General features: G+C 40.0%; 1 protein-coding gene across 3 annotated transcripts in view; it reads right to left on the reverse strand.

Annotated features, from left to right (window-relative positions):
• LOC126457133 (uncharacterized) overlaps nucleotides 1-17,631 on the reverse strand; it is a 475,859-nt gene that overhangs the window by 25,835 nt on the left and 432,393 nt on the right. For all 3 annotated transcript variants that reach the window (XM_050093199.1, XM_050093200.1, XM_050093198.1), the window contains 3 exons: nucleotides 9,155-9,319; nucleotides 8,850-9,065; nucleotides 4,046-4,286 (listed from right to left, as the gene is read on the reverse strand). In XM_050093199.1, coding sequence (XP_049949156.1) covers nucleotides 4,046-4,286; nucleotides 8,850-9,065; nucleotides 9,155-9,319 — 622 coding nt within the window. The remainder of the gene's footprint in view (nucleotides 1-4,045; nucleotides 4,287-8,849; nucleotides 9,066-9,154; nucleotides 9,320-17,631) is intronic.

Below are 17,631 nucleotides of genomic sequence, written 5' to 3' on the forward strand. Positions count from 1 at the left end.
GCATTTGATGTGGTACCCCATTGCAGACTGTTAAATGTATGTGCTCGTGGAACAGGTTCCCAGCTACGGGAGTGGCTTGAAGACTTCTTAAATAATAGAACCCAGCATGTTGTCCTTGATGGTGAGTGTTCATCAGAGACAAGGGTATCATCAGGAGTACTGCAGGGATGTGTGATAGGACTGCTATTATTTGCTGTATACATAAATGATCTGGCAGATAGGGTGGGCACCAAACAGTGGTTATTTACTGATGGTGCTGTGGAGTATGGGAATGTGTTGAAGTTGACTGATTAAAGGATGATGCAAGATGACTTAGACAACATTTATAGTTGGTGTGGCTCTAAATGTAGAAAAATGTGAGTTAACAATATTAAGAAAAGGAAAGTTGCTACTCACTATATAGTGGAGATACTGAGTCGCAGATAGGCACAAAAAAAAAAAGATTGTTCCAAATAAAGCTTTCTCAGCCTGTAAGGCCTTCGTCAAAAATAGATGACAGACACAGACACAGACACACACAACGCAACACAACACACAAACAATTGCAGTCGAAGGCAACTGTAGCCACATTTCCTGGATTTTCCATTGTTTGGAAATGTGAGTTAATGTGGATGAATAGGGAAAACAAACCCATAATATCTGTAGTGTCCACACCAGATCATATTAAAGGAAGACATCAAACCAATTCAGAGGTGAGGTGCTAGATTTGTTACCACTAGATTCAAACAATGTGGAAGTGTTATAGAAATGAGAATCCCTGGAGGGAAGGCAATGTTATTCTAAAGGGGCACTGACTGCCAAACAATTCTACTGCCACCAACATACGATTCTAGAAATTAGGACTCATATGGAGGCATATAGATCTTCATATTTGCCTTGCTCTATCTGTGAGAAGAACAGGAAAGGAAATGACTAGTAGTGGTACAAGGTACCCTCTACCCTGCACCGTATGGTGGCTTGTGGAGTATATATGTAGATATAGATGGAGATGTGATACATATGCCACCTGACTGACTAGTCCATAGTATGCTGTAGTTATCTCCACTATGACAAATTAACCCACAAAAAGATGTCAGTGAAACCGAACATTATCATCTGCGAGGAGTACACCTGAATCAACAGTACTTGGAATACTTAATTTTTGTAAGTAACATATGGGCACTAACAATTTTCTTTAGGTACTCAGAGTAGATGTGAAGCTCCATACATCCACCCAACATGATGCCACTCTACACAAGACCCACACCAACAACAAACAGAAGTTCTTGTGATTGTGCTGACAGACATTTTCTCTCCAGGTGAAAATTTGGGGAAACGTATTCAGGAAATTAAAGTAGTATTCCTGTGTGAACATCTCATTCATTGATTAACTCACAGTACGAATTTGATGTTGCTGCATCTGGAGTGTGTGGGTTCATGTCTACAGTCCATGAATATGTAGGAGATACTGACAGTCATCTGGCATACAAGCCAAATGCTATGAGTTTTCACTTCACAGTTTATAAAGAAGCTCTGTTATGGGGTAGCTACACTTTGCCAGCTTTGTACTGACTCATATTCTTTGGATCAAGTTCCTATTAAAAGGAGATACCACAGTCTTGGTTCATATAGGTAAGTTGTAATGGTAATTTTGGCGTTTGTTCGCCTTTTCTCATTCAGTTTCCGTCTTTTTCCCATTATTATTTTTGGTTGCTATTGCACCTCTTACCACATGATTTTTTAAATCTTCTCTTTATTAACATACTAATCATGTGGTTTTTTAATCTTCTCCTTATTAACACACTCCAACAGGTATTATGGTAGATTTAGAGAAATCTTTGTAAAGTCAGTAAATACTGCTTTCTTTTATAGACTTCCTTTTGTCCATTTTTTCTGCAAAAATGCTAACACTCAAAGGGAAAGGTTCTCCCTTCCAAAACTCATGTCACACCTGGAATTATCTTTCACTCTGCAGAGGATTGTGTGCTGAAATGAACTTTCCCGATACATAAGAACTGTGACCCGGACCAGATCTGGAACTCACATCTTTGCCCTTTGCAGGCAGTTCTCTACAAATAAAGTCAGCAGCAGGTCTCGTGCATATTTTGCACTATCACTCCTGAGAGAAATGTATATGTGATTGATTTCTGGCATGTTAGTTCACTGAATTATACCATAGAGCTTGTGTGGACATTGGAAAGTAAGAGAAATATCTTGAAGGACTGAAACTGTATCAAATCATGAGTAATGTATTGATAGCTTGTCTGAAATAGCATTTGCCATAAAAGCAAAGACCCATTTTAAGTCTAGCTCTGGTAAACAGTTTCACTTTCTTACAGAAATATTCATTTTCCACTCCATGAAGCAATTTTCTTGCATCTTTGAACCACAGCAGACTTATTGTACTCCCAGTGCAGCAACAGTTCTTCAGAGAATTTACAGAATTTAATCAAAAAAACTCTTGTCTGATTAATATGTTATTGGTGAAGTGTGAATATATTTCTAATGGATTTATACTAATTAACATCATTGCCCCTTAGTAGAAAGGATTCAATCATCACTGCATCAGATGCAGCTTTTCAAGCTTTCCTGGTGGATCTGTTGAAAATACATTTCTTAAGTTTTACACCAAATAAAATTGTGCAAGTCTGTCAATATTTCATCAAAACAATTATTCAGTCTCTTCAGTTGGTGGTAATTGCTGTTGTCAGTGCTGCAGGACACTACTGGTGATAACTGTGAGGTGGAATCTAAATTTATTGGGGCAGGAGCAGAAATTATGTGTGCACATAGAGGCTTGGAAGAAAGTGGCACCCACAGTGCCTTCTGCCAGGAGTGAAAGAGAGGTCTTCCATACATGTGCAGTAAGCAGTGACTGATTGTGCTGCCAGACACTCCTGTGGTTAAAGGTTGAATTAACTCTCTGCAATGTACTGTATTAGGTCATAAATTGGATGTGCTTGTTGTTCCTGTTTTAATTTAATGGCACCCATTGCTGGAATCAAGGCAGTGCTTGGCTGAAAACATGCATCCATACTCATAAGATTGTCTGCTGTACGGATATGTAGGGCTTCCTTAAAAACACAATCCAATTATATTTGCAGACCAAAAATTATCATCAATGCACACAATGTGATAGTGTCTTATGCTACCTGGTTGCATAGAGCACATGTGGTTTCAGATCCTGACAGCCTACCAAGTGAGCTGCAATATCTAAGGATGGTGTTCCAATAGAATGGTTATTCTGGTGTTCCAATAGAATGGTTATTCTAATAAACAGATATGTAATACATTCTGATCAAAGCTAGTACCGTGTAAGGATGTAAATGAAGATGCAGAAGCATAGAATGCAAAGGCCTCTTTCCATATATTCATGACATGTCTTCAAGGATAGAAAGAGTCCTCAGGAGATATAACATTAAGTTCATTTTTGTCCACCAGCAAAATTGAGGAACTTGTTGTGTTTGGTTAAAGACAGACATGGCCTTAAAAAGTGTGGTACACATATGATCCCATGCCAGTGTGGGAAATATTATATTGGGCAGACATGTAGCACCATACAAGAATGTTGTGTCAACAGGGATATGTTATTTCAGCTAAGCACTGCCTGAAATTCAGCACTGGCTCGTATTAAGTTAAAACAGAAGCAACAAGAATCTCCAGTTTGTGACTGGATGCAATGTGTTGCAGAGAGTTAATTCAGTTTTTAACCACAGGAGTGTCTGGCAGTTCAGTCAATGCTCACTGCGCACACATGGAAGGCCTCTCTTCAGCTCCCAGTACAGGACACTATGAGCCTAACTTTCATTCAATGATGAACTCTTCTCTGTGTATGTGTAATTCCTGCTTGTGGCCCAATAAAATTTGATGCTACCATGTGATTCTCACCAGTTTCATCTTGCAGCAGTGACGTCAGCAACTACCACCATCTGAAGATGTCAAACAGTCATTTCGAGGAAATACTACAGGTCATATGCAAAATAAGTGTGTATGCGTTTCTACATTAATCTTGAAACACAACAAAAAGACTTTGTAGACTGTTAAAGAAAAGATTTTTGAGACATACCTGTATCATCTGTGTCAAGAGATGTGCATGCACTATGAAATTCTTCTGACTCTGTCTCAGACTGACAGCTGGAATAGTGACTGCCAAATGTTAGTGGAACATTCCGTGTGATTGGCAAACATTCTCCTGAGGATCCAAGCACTATAAAACGCCCACGACGTGATCCTGGGCTTGGCGGTCGCAACAAATCTTTTGATGCTGCAGAAGGAGCTGTTGGCGGTGGCTGAGGCACAGCAGTCTCCTGAAATTGTATATAATATATTATCTGTAAAACTTGCATGATAAGCAGAACATCATATCTACATCATAAAAAAAATAGCAGCAGTTTCAGTAGGTAGTAATAATAAAAACATTTCATCTAACTAATTCACAAGAGTAGCATCTTAGATATTAGTTATTAATGAAAATTGCTTTGAATGCCTTGCATGCATGAAACAGCAGGTCTGTTATTGTCCTTTGAGAAAGGATCACTGAGAAAAAAATCAGAAATTTTCATTCAGGAAGTGCAGTGACCTGCTGATTATTGGGTTCTTGAATTAACTCTCACTGTTTGTTGGACAGAAAACACATATTTATTTTAATACAACGACATACAATAATTTACTGAAAGTAGTCCTTCAGCAGCTATAACCCTTTCCCATTTTTTGGGTAACAATCTGATTTTTGATAAAAAAAATCTGGTATATTTGGGGTGATCAACTCATGGAGCCAGTTAAAAGACATGAAGTGTTGTCCAGAAAAGCTAAGCTGCATGGACCAAAATGGCAGTTAGCAAGACTGATGTCTGGTGAACATGGTGGAGGGAAGGGATAAGACATCCCATCAAAGTTCCTTCAAGCTTGCTTCATTTGGTCTGCAACATCTGGTTTGGTATAGTCATGAAGCAGAACAAATTTGTCATGTGGCTGACCATACTGCAGACATTTTTCTCAAAGTGTGCAATTCAAATTGAGTAACTGTGCTTTGTAGCATTCAGTATTCCTTGTTTGATCCAGTTACAGCAGCTCATGGTACTCTACACCAACCAGGATACATTTTGTCATGCATCTCAAAAGCATTGTCTTGGAATCATCAAAGCCAATCTCTGCACATTGTTTCCAACAGAGCTTGTTCTCCATATGCTTCCACAGCAAACAATGACTTTGTGCATCAGATTTCTTGAGATGAAAGCAGAAAAGTAATATTTTCTGTGATGCTGTTTTGGAGAGGTACAAAGGTCAACACGTTTGAGGCATTAAATAGGTACGTTCTTTTCACTCCACTCAGAAGTCACACACAGATCTGAAAGCACAATGTTTCTATTCTTCAATACATTTTGTGCCACTATGCCATACTATGCTAGTACAACTACTGTCTCTCTTCATGAACAGTGAGCATTAATTCAAACTCTTAGTACAATAAAGTCATAAAATTTATAAATAAAACATTTTAGCTACTTGCAAGAAGAATGAACAAACTCTAACAGATATTGGCTTTTGACCTATCACTGTGAATTCAACCATTTGGTATTGTCTATATTCTGTGATATTTTGATAACATGGTATGGTATCATTTTCAGGCAGTTCTGATGACTGACTGTCTCTCTCTGAGTACCTGTTTATTCATACATAATTCCTGTTGACAATCATATCCCTGTGAAACCCAGTTATGGTTCCTTTTGTGAGGTGGCAGAAAAGAGGACTGCTGGGTCATGAATCCCAGTTAGATACAACATTGCTATCCTTACATTAAAAGTTTGCCTTGAGTGGGGAGGCAATTTTCACCTTAATGTCTCTAGTTTGTGTTTTTTCTTTTTTTAGTAAGCTTACAGTGAGATTCAGAACTCCATTTAATTGGTGTCTTTATCCTGAAGCATGTTTTGTATTCAAACTGACAGATTCTTTTCTGATGCAGTTTCAGAATGTGTTGCCTTGTTGAAATATCCTGGTGAGACAAGGCATTGTGGCTGTTTTAGGTACATGTGGCACTTGACACTGACAGTTTAATATTAGCTTGTCCATGTGGCGTTTCTACACTTGCATAGATTGTGGTATACTCTGGATTTCCAGAGTTCCCGTTTGTTCTTTACAAATCCAGCAAGCTGTGGTCTTGGAATACAAAGTTGACATTGTGCTAGGGTAACAGTACATATGAGAAGAGTTACTAGTGAAAATAATTAAAAAGAAGTTATTGGAGACGGAGTACAAGCTCAGTTTGATAACAATGTACAGATAGCTAGAATTAGGAAGCGCAGACAGGAATTTGAAACTTGCTTTTCAATTGTACAATATATGAATTGCTTAACTTAGCACCACATTGGTACTGATTCTATGAAATACTTGTCACTGAATATATTTGAAGTGAACTGGTCAAGAACTTCTTGAGGTTTTTGGTAATAATGTTAAATGACAACTTGTCTTTATATAGTAGTATAAATGCACACATATCTGAATGTTCTATTCTGACAACCAGAAAATATTGGCTTTTTACTTTATGTCTATCACTGATACATATTTCAAACATTGGAAAATCCAGGATGGAATGTAACATGTTTATGAAGAGGATGGGCGCTACTCACAATATAGCGGAGATGCTGAGTCGCACATAGGCACAACAAAAAGACTGTCACAAAATAAGCTTCCAGCCAACAAGGTCTTTGTCAAAAATAGATCTCACACACACACACACACACACACACACACACACACACACACACACATACACATGAAAATGAGTTGTGTCTGCGTGCATGTGTTTTTCATCTATTTTTGACAAAGGCCTTGTTGGCCGATAGCTTATATTGTGACAGACTCTTTGTTGTGCCTATCTGCGACTCAGCACCTCTGCTATATGGTGAGTAGCAACTATTCTTTTTATAATACTGATAAGTATTTCATAAGGTCAGTACATATGACAACCAATGTGGTGCTAAGTTAAGCAATTCGTATACTGTACACTTGAAAAACAGGTTTCAAATCCCTGTCTACACCACAAGCTATCTGTACATTGCTGGAATTTTCCAAGTACATATTGATAGACACACACACACACACACACACACACACAATATGGAAAAGTTGTTAACAAAAATCTTGAAAAATACTTGACCTACTTACTTCAAATTTTTACACAGTACCCTAATAAACACACAGATGGTCAGACGGATATAGGCTACACATTTTTTAAACAACAATGTCCAGGTGAGGGAGAAAACACTGTAGTGTGAAAATCTCCAGTTTTGTTTTGTTTCTCGCAGTCAGGTTTAACTATGATAACAGCTCATTTAGACCATTATACAAATTACTTATCCCCCTACATAGTCCTGCTCCTTGTAAATAATTTTAACCAAAAATTGTATACTTCCTCACAGTCAATTTTAACAGGAAACAGGAAAGATGTACTTATGGCTTATGAATGCTGAGATGGAAATGGACATAGATGGGGAGGAAAAAAGGAGAACAGGACATATATCCGATTCCCATGCATATTTAGAAATTGTGAAGTGCTTCCAGGCTCACTAGTATAATATAGATTATCATTTTACGACTTGCAAGACAGCTTGGCGTATAAGCACTAGATCACATGTCCAAGTAGTAGTAGTAGTAGTAATGCCCTTAAGCCTAATAAGAGCATTATTGGTGTGGATCATATGTGGTTTTTCATGCCTGTTTTTATATGGACAGAAGACTACTTTCCAATCTTTGCTTCATAAATACAGCAAACAAACACTTGTTGTGACACAAAAAACAGAGCTTATATGATTTTCAAAACAATTTTGTGAAGAACATCCTTCCCCTTAGATTAAAGTGAAGAAGCAGAGTAACCTTGTTGAAACCACATAACCGCTAGTTGGGATGCCCAACTTCTCTATTTCCATGCATCAGATTCAAATTTCATTCAGCTTGCTTTTGTAGAACGATTATAATATAATACTTCCTGGCAGATAAAAACTGTGTGCCGGACCAAGACTCGAACTCGGGACCTTTGCCTTTCACAGGCAAGTGCTCTACCAACTGAGGTACCCAAGCACGAGGATGGGGCGTGAGTCGTGCTTGGGTAGCTCAGTTGGTAGAGCACTTGCCTGCGAAAGGCAAAGGTCCTGAGTTCGTGTCTCAGTCCGGCACACAGTTTTAATCTGCCACGAAGTTTCATATCAGTGCACACTCCACTGCAGAGTGAAAATCTCATTCTAATTATAATATAATAATTTATCGTGTTGAGTTCACCTAATTATTACAATATTCAGATTAGTGCTCACAAAAATTAATTCCCATTCTTGGCTGTTATAATTGATCCACAAACATCTTTGTCATTATTTATGTCATATAGCCTCTTTTTACCATGTGACAATATGATGTATACTTAACTGAAATGTGTTATAACAGTTTATTGTGTTCAGAAAGCATATAACTTACATTTTTATATATTATGAGAAAACTGTTTGTGGATCATTAATCACATCTAAAAATGGCAATATATTGGTGACACTGATAATGAGAATATTGCGGTAATTAGATGATCTAGATGTAATAAATCATCATATAATATTGCCCATACACTTCCATACAAAAATATGTCTATTCTTAAAGTATAAGAATAATTTCTGTTTCGCTCAGCTATTGTAACAAGGATATTCTCAAATTGTAGATTGAACATTATGTATGCAAGAAGATGTCTGCAGGCACTTCATGCAATAATGGCTCTGTTTTAAATAAGTGCAAGCAGCTAAATTAAACCACTAAGTTTATTTTAAATTAAAATTGAATGGCTAGAACATAATGCTGATTATTTTATATGTTCACAGTATGTTGTAAGCAAATGGTACCTGCTTCTGAAGCTTTTCTGAAGTAGTCTCAGGAGGTGTAGAACTACATGATTCACCAATAGGTGACAGTCTTCTTGTAGACTGCTGAGCATCCTTATATGGTAACTGCCTGAAGCCAAGAAGAGCTTTGTTCAGTTCTCTGAGGACATTGTCTTCCTCAAATTGACCCACTGGTAACAACTTGTAGTTTTCAGCATCCATGCAGCACACATGTGCCTTTTCAAGAAGAAATAACTGCTGTTAAAGAAGCATGAAAATCACATCTATAATATATTTTCCGTATCCTGTAATGGGTGTATGCTCACCATCCTAGGCTGAGAAGCAGTCTCAAAAGTTGACCTATGTTTAGGATCATGTATGCGAGATACTTGTTGAACACCATCAATTGTTACAACCTCATTGTCCTCCAGAGCTTCAACAAATGACAGGAGTGCCAAGAGCTCAGGTTGGGTGCAGAACTGGATGCTCTCCTAAAAAGCATGGAAGATAAACTGTGAGTTTTCATTTATTAATGACAGAAAATCATGTAAAAGGTTTCTGACAAATGACTAGATCATTAAGTTTAAGGACATAACATTTTAGCAGCAGATTCAAGCTGCCATCATTAGTGACAAGTTTATTTATTTGACAGAAACTCATTCTTTTCCAAATATACATGCTGGGTAATAGATGTAAGCCCACTGCTTGTATTATTGAATTAGGAACTTCCTACAAACTAATATTCAATGGCATTAAGTTACGTATGATGATATTAAGTAAAAAGCTGCAGAATAAAGAGAAATTCCTATTTTATAGAAAATAAAATTTGTGAATTCCATAATACTATGAATAGTTGTCTTATTTTCTTTCTTTTTTAAAAAAAATCATTGACCTGGCAAATTTTAAGTAATTCATCACAATATGTAGTACTTACATGATACAGAACTGTAAATACCAAACTATTTGGAGTTATGCAGGGGCAGAATGAGAGGCTATTGCTTATCCTTAGGAGACAAAATTCTAAATACTGCTGATAAATACACTCCTGGAAAATGAAATAAGAACACCGTGAATTCATTGTCCCAGGAAGGGGAAACTTTATTGACACATTCCTGGGGTCAGATACATCACATGATCACACTGACAGAACCACAGGCACATAGACACAGGCAACAGAGCATGCACAATGTCGGCACTAGTACAGTGTATATCCACCTTTTGCAGCAATGCAGGCTGCTATTCTCCCATGGAGACGATCGTAGAGATGCTGGATGGAGTCCTGTGGAACGGCTTGCCATGCCATTTCCACCTGGCGCCTCAGTTGGACCAGCGTTCGTGCTGGACGTGCAGACCATGTGAGATGACGCTTCATCCAGTCCCAAACATGCTCAATGGGGGACAGATCCGGAGATCTTGCTGGCCAGGGTGGTTGACTTACACCTTCTAGAGCATGTTGGGTGGCACGGGATACATGCGGACGTTCATTGTCCTGTTGGAACAGCAAGTTCCCTTGCCAGTCTAGGAATGGTAGAACGATGGGTTCGATGACGGTTTGGATGTACCGTGCACTATTCACTGTCCCCTCGACGATCACCAGTGGTGTACGGCCAGTGTAGGAGATCGCTCCCCACACCATGATGCCGGGTGTTGGCCCTGTGTGCCTCGGTCGTATGCAGTCCTGATTGTGGCGCTCACCTGCACGGCGCCAAACACGCATACGACCATCATTGGCACCAAGGCAGAAGCGACTCTCATCGCTGAAGACGACACGTCTCCATTCGTCCCTCCATTCACGCCTGTTGCGACACCACTGGAGGCGGGCTGCACGATGTTGGGGCGTGAGCGGAAGACGGCCTAACGGTGTGCGGGACCGTAGCCCAGCTTCATGGAGACGGTTGCGAATGGTCCTCGCCGATACCCCAGGAGCAACAGTGTCCCTAATTTTCTGGGAAGTGGCGGTGCGGTCCCCTACGGCACTGCGTAGGATCCTACGGTCTTGGCGTGCATCCGTGCGTCGCTGCAGTCCGGTCCCTGGTCGATGGGCACGTGCACCTTCCGCCGAACTCTGGCGACAACATCGATGTACTGTGGAGACCTCACGCCCCACGTGTTGAGCAATTCGGCGGTACGTCCACTCGGCCTCCTGCATGCCCACTATACGCCCTCGCTCAAAGTCCGTCAACTGCACGTACGGTTCATGTCCACGCTGTCGCGGCATGCTACCAGTGTTAAAGACTGCGATGGAGCTCCGTATGCCATGGCAAACTGGCTGACACTGACGGCGGCGGTGCACAAATGCTGCGCAGCTAGCGCCATTCGACAGCCAACACCGCGGTTCCTGGTGTGTCCGCTGTGCCGTGCGTGTGATCATTGCTTGTACAGCCCTCTCGCAGTGTCCGGAGCAAGTATGGTGGGTCTGACACACCGGTGTCAATGTGTTCTTTTTTCCATTTCCAGGAGTGTATGTTAATTTATTAATAACATTCCATCTTTAGCACAATTTTTTAATTTCTAATGATTTTCCACTATGTTTCAGAGCAGCAACTCCATTTTCAAAGACTGTATAGTCTTAATGGGCTTTACATTTGCTTCAGTTTCTCAGTAACAGGATGATACAGTTGTTAGTTTTATGGGAAAACTATCTCAGATGGGGTTAATAAGAGAAGATACAGTATTATACCATACTTCCTGTGTTTGATACCACGATATTCATCTTCTGTATTACTGAAAAACTTCCACATTTGCAATTAAATTTTTAAAAAACTGAGCATGTTTATGTCATTACTACATGACTCAAATGATTTTTACTTAACCTATGTTACAGTGGTGTGATGGAATATGCAATTGGGTTTTATGTTGTTTACAGTATATGAAGTAAAATTCTGTGAATGTAATTCTCTAGTGAACATGTCAATTCATAGTGTAGAAGAGTTCCTCAAAAACCCTTAGAGCTTAAGTGAGGATCATGCGAATACTGTAATCGTTAATATTGGCTTATACATGTATTCAGTTGTAAACTTCAAGTTTCTAATGTGGTTTAATTATAACTTACACATTGTTTTTCCCAGTATATGAAATGCTGTAAAATTTTGTGAACATAATTTTCTAGTTTGTAAAGTGTTTTAATTGTAAGATATACTTTGACCTGTCCAATATCTGATGTGCTGTACTGTACACTCTTTGACATAAAACTTGACCGGCGGCCGGCCGCTTCAGAGGCTAAGTCCGCGCCGATCGCGACATGGGACAAAAAAACTGGCCAACTCGCTAATTCTCTAAGTCCGGTTATCTGCACAATCTGGCAACACTGTAGACTGCGGCACTTCCTGGAGGAAAACTTATCCCATGATAGAGAAACTGTAGTCTGATTACGCCTGTGGTCTAGCGGTAGCGTGCGTTGTTTCTGTTCATAATGTCAGTGGATCGAGAGCAGCTGGCATAAAATATTTTTATAGCCTCTTCTGTCTGAATGCTGAAGACGTGAATGTAATGGTAGCGCAGATTCAATCTATTTCGCTTTGTGACACACCGATATCAAAATTTTATCCAGTAACGATTTTGCGGCAGATTTCCTGCAGACTGTCCTCCTCTGGACGCCGTATGCGGCAAAGCTCCGGGATCCATTTGCTGGCTACTGGCAGCGGCCGTGGCGACAGCAGCGGCGCTGCACTCCCCCGTTCTTTATCGAAAGCGCCTGCTACCGCTCATCGCTTTTGATGATTTAAAACGCTTTATTATTAAATGTTGCTCCACAGAAAATTTCTACAATTTCCATTCACGCTCAAAAGCAACGGAGACAGACGCCCTGATTAGTAGGCGGGTATTATATTACATTAATCGGCAAGAGCTGAGTATGGCCCGAAATTAATTTTATAGGCTGGGACGAAATTAAACCACCTCACTACATTCGATGAATTTATAAATGCTTCATACCTCGTTTCTTTTCCTTTCAAACTCAATTATTTGTGCAACTTTTGGTCAATGTTTGGATGTTTTCGTCAAGCCAGAGTGAGCGTCTGTGGTGTAAAGTGTATTACAGTCCTTGTTTCATTCCTTATGGTAAGTCTATGCGATAAACTGTGTGAATACCTTGCAATGCATGCTCTGTAGCAGTGCAGGAACACTGCACATTTGGAGTTCCATGTATGGGTTCATGAAGTATTTATTGTTGATCGGAAGTGATAGTTAAGGTCATCAGATTTAAACCAGAAAAATTTGTCGTTTTGAAGGTTTCAGAGAACGGAAAGGAATTGCTAACGCCGGTGTTAGAAAACGTCTACAGTTAAATGCTATTGCAAAAATTTAGAAGAAGGGAACTACATTAATGAACATGTGCACTTCATAAACAACCTTCTGACATGTTAGACCTATATGACGAACAAAGCTCAAATTTATATCGTTGACAGTCGGTTTGAATCTTTTCAGGGTCTATTTTACAGTGAAGCACCTTGGAATTCGCAAAGCAGAAATCCATGATATTAACTTAATTTACTAAGTCGAAATCGGACGAAGATTGATGTTTAAAGGCATTCTTCAGATTTCGCATAAGAAATTTTTACTAGCAGTTTGCAACTCCATTAATTAAAATGGAAAATAAAAGGTTGTACTCAGCGGCTTCTACCGTGATTCGAACTGCTATGTCTTATAGTACAAGCACTGCAACGCACAAGGGAACCTCTGAGCTAACGACACACTGGCGGCCAGAGGCGGAATATAGTCACTGCGATGTTGCCTGAGCCTCAAAACGCAACCTTAAACACACGAACAGAGGAGGTGGAGATTACTGTTTTAACGTCCCGTCGACAACGATGTCATTAGAGACGGAGCACAAGCTCGGATTAGGGAAGGATGGGGAAGGAAATCGGCCGTGCCCTTCCTAAGGAACCATCCCGGCATTTGCCTGAAGCGATTTAGGGAAATCATTGAAAACCTAAATCAGGATGGCCGGGCGCGGGATTGCACCGTCGTCCTCCCGAATGCACACACAAACAGGTGTTACTTATGTGAAGAACGCCATTCTTGGAGTCCAGAAATTAAATATACTTTCTAATTGTGTCATCTTGCAGTGGATTATATCGTACGAGTCTTCGATGTGGAAAACGAATGTCAAGTGAATTTAGCGAGGTAACGCCGACCTACACCCGGGAGTAAATGCACTATCAGAGTGTTGACAAATACTTGCTACGACGCTGCCATTTCTAGGCTCTCTGACGAGGCAGCTCTTCAGCGAAATGCTTGCCGTGATTCTCCGATACGGTTCTTCAGAGTGGAGACGCGCGCGCACGTTTGGTTTTTATGCGGCGTTCTCCCCTGATGGTTTCTGACGTCGCCTTCTGGGCTATGTATACATATGAGACATTCAATTATCATTAATCCAGAATGATACAAGTTTCAGCTTCCGGCGTGGAAGAAGGCTGTTGACGCCGACATTATATCATTTCAACGTAGGGAAAGCAAAACGGATCATTCAATGTTTCTCATTCAACATAAAGCATGTGAGATAATTTTCCGTAACGTTCATAATCATCTAAAAATACAAACGAAGTAAAAATACACCGGAAGCTTATTCGAATTGAATATAACGCTTTGCACCTCGATGTCGAATTTGTCCACTTGCAATCTTTTGCAGCATACACATAGAATGTCATGATTACCACGAGAATGAAGAAATATGTTGGTAACGATGGAAGCAAGAAGAGACGCAGTCAACAAATATTCTATTCCTCATGGCATTCATTTCATTTGACACGTAAGAAGAGGTAAAGCGGGAATTTACTTTCGTTAACACGAAAGATATGCCGCACATATTGATAACGAGGAAGTCTGCGTCTTCATACGTTTCCTCCTTGAAATCTGTATGCTCTATTATATACTAAGTAGCCCGATCATTGTTTCAGTAATGTTACCCTCTTGTTTGACCCCGTAACGATGAACAGATTCCAAATGCATGTCTCCCTTCCTGGGTTGTTTTTTGTGTTTTATTGCTTGGAATTCCTGAAGCAGACCACTGTGCCTTCCCCCCTCGTGGGTTAGGTCTCAAAACTAAACCGCTTTGTATCCAATGGCATAATTTATTCAGACAGCATCAGCATAAGACTATCAAACAAAGCCTTCCATTTACAGTTGCAGCACTCTAACCAGCACTGACCAAAGTGTAATCCACGGTCATGGTCCTAAATTACCAGCTGTCTGCTACTGTGGCAAAGTCCGTACTACACTGTCGATTCCGCAGCACCATTTTATCTGGTAACACTGTGTAGTTGCACAGTTGTGCTACCAGGTCTGTCCTCACACTGTCAACTTTATGTATCTCACTTCTCCTGTAGCGTAGATCACGAGGAGCCGAAGTAAATGAGTGTATTCTGCATGACGTAACATTCAGTATTCCCTTCTTTCATAGCCACTCTTCATGTGCATCGATACCAAATAGGAATGCGAAAACTCTTGCGAGTGAGAGAATGACAATAACAATCGTAACAAGAACAAGCAAATAATGAATGATGTTTATTCCAACGCAGAACGAGAATGGCTTTAAATATAAAAATCTGTATCTATATCTATATCCATATCTATTGATCTTTGAGTTGGCACAATGCAAATATATTCTTAGCATTTAGTTACTGAATTTAGTTCTGGATGTTTGCAGAGAAAAGGAAAAGTCGGTACTTCTCGCTAGTGTAATATAATGTGAACCAGCAACTACCCTTTCCTTAGAACACGACTCAAGCAGGTCCTCAAGTAGGTAGCAAGGCACTGCTGCATTCTGTTCCCTGACATTGCTCTGATGACGGTTAATGCAGATAGTTCCGATTATGAAATACAAAACGTATTGCAGGTTAGTTCCTAGGATAGTAACATTAAATTTGCGTTGTAGACGGCACATGAACGTGACGACTATCCATATTACTCATCAATATAAAAAGACAATATTTAGGGAATTTAGCAGAATTACTCAAAATGAATTCTGAAATTGGGTGACTGACTGCACAGGTGCTAAACGTCGTCAAGAGTATACGATGTCCTAATCGCATTAGGAATATGAAGATCGTCTTCGACAGCTCGCAACTTTCACATTGCTATCTCCACCCTACTCCAGACAGCCCTCGGTGGAGTTGCACTACGTTGCCGATGTTATGGAAGGCCTTCAAACCGACAACAGACCACATATTGAAAAATACAAGCGAATTCTCTTGCAGCGTAAGCTTATTGTAACTAATCTAAAAATTATTGGAGAGGAACATTGTCCTATTCAAAAAAAGTAAAATGTTACACACTGTCGACGTCAAACGGACATTATCTATGTCCTGTCTTGTGTCCTACTCATCTATAATATCAAGTGTACTATGAAAATGATTATATATAATGGATGATAGGGTAATGCATTGATACCAGATGGTGGGGGCCGGCCGGTGTGGCCGTGCGGTTCTAGGCGCTTCAGTCTGGAACCACGTGACCGCTACGGTCGCAGGTTCGAATCCTGCCTAGGGCATGGATGTGAGTGATGTCCTTAGGTTAGTTAGGTTTAAGTAGTTCTAAGTTCTAGGGGACTGATGACCTTAGAAGTTAAGTCCCATAGTGCTCAGAGCCATTTGAACCATTTGAACTATTTAACACAAAATGACATTAAAAATTAAAGTTATTCACGAGCAGCTAATTGAGAATATGTATGAACATTAAATGACACGACGAACTGAAATAATATGACGAAGAGTTCAGCGCTCACTGGGAATAGAGCCCCACACATATCGTTGTTGACTACACACAAAGAGACGTCAGCTACCGAATTTTTCTCCACCAGCTGCTCAGAATAGCATCTTGAACTTACAGTCATCTCGCAAATAGTTCTGTGTCTCACTGGGAGTTAAAAACGTCAGATATCGTTAGTGTTGACAACGAATGAAAATACATTAAAAATCAAAATTATTATCCACCAGCAGATAGGTGTTCTCATGATAGAGCTTGATAATACATAATTAAATCTTTAGTGCCGGGCCAGGATTCGATCCCATTCACGCGTAATATGTGAAGGTGTTGAGGAATCTGCAGTTTTGAACAAACAACAAATTGTAGCCGAGCTGTATTGCCACGAAGGGATCAAATTCCGCGTTAAGGGCGGTCTGAGTTGCATTCCCAGTTTAGAACCAATTTTATCGACATACAGAAGCTCAAATAAAAGATGGAATAAGTGTCCTGTGACCATACATAGCGTTTGTGTCGTCACTTGAAATAAATAACTAGTATAAGAAAGGTTACTGGTGATAGAGTTTCTACATGTCGCCACTCCAGACTTTATTGTGGTTCAACCTACCGCCTACTTGGTAAAGAAGGAATATCATCTTTAATGTGAATTTTCAGACCACGCAGCCGTTATATCTCCTCACTTGGTGTAGCCAGGAGAGAATGGAATCTCTCTCTCCCTATCTAAAATCATTGACGGAAGTGGGAATCGAACCCAGACCATAGGTATAACAACCTACCATCCGTCCAACAGACCACGAAATCCTCTTCTCTGCGAGTCATTTTTCTATCGTAACGCAGTTGCGCCACACTGGATGAGAATTCTGACACACAGGCTCCCTGTAGTAATTTGCAGCATGTTCAGTAAATTCATTTACTTGGTTGACCGAATCACCATGAACTAGCTGCCTCGGCTACCCAGTGCATACATTCGACTATTTTGTAATCACAGAAATAAAATCACGTAACTGCCACCTACACACAACTGCCAACAGTGTAGGATGCAGAAGTTTAAATAGGAAGTGTTCCTTTCCACTTGAGCTATTCTATTGCGCTATCTGTTACT

The sequence above is a fragment of the Schistocerca serialis genome, chromosome 2 (genome assembly GCF_023864345.2).
Source record: "Schistocerca serialis cubense isolate TAMUIC-IGC-003099 chromosome 2, iqSchSeri2.2, whole genome shotgun sequence".
In the NCBI taxonomy this organism is placed as follows: domain Eukaryota; kingdom Metazoa; phylum Arthropoda; class Insecta; order Orthoptera; family Acrididae; genus Schistocerca; species Schistocerca serialis.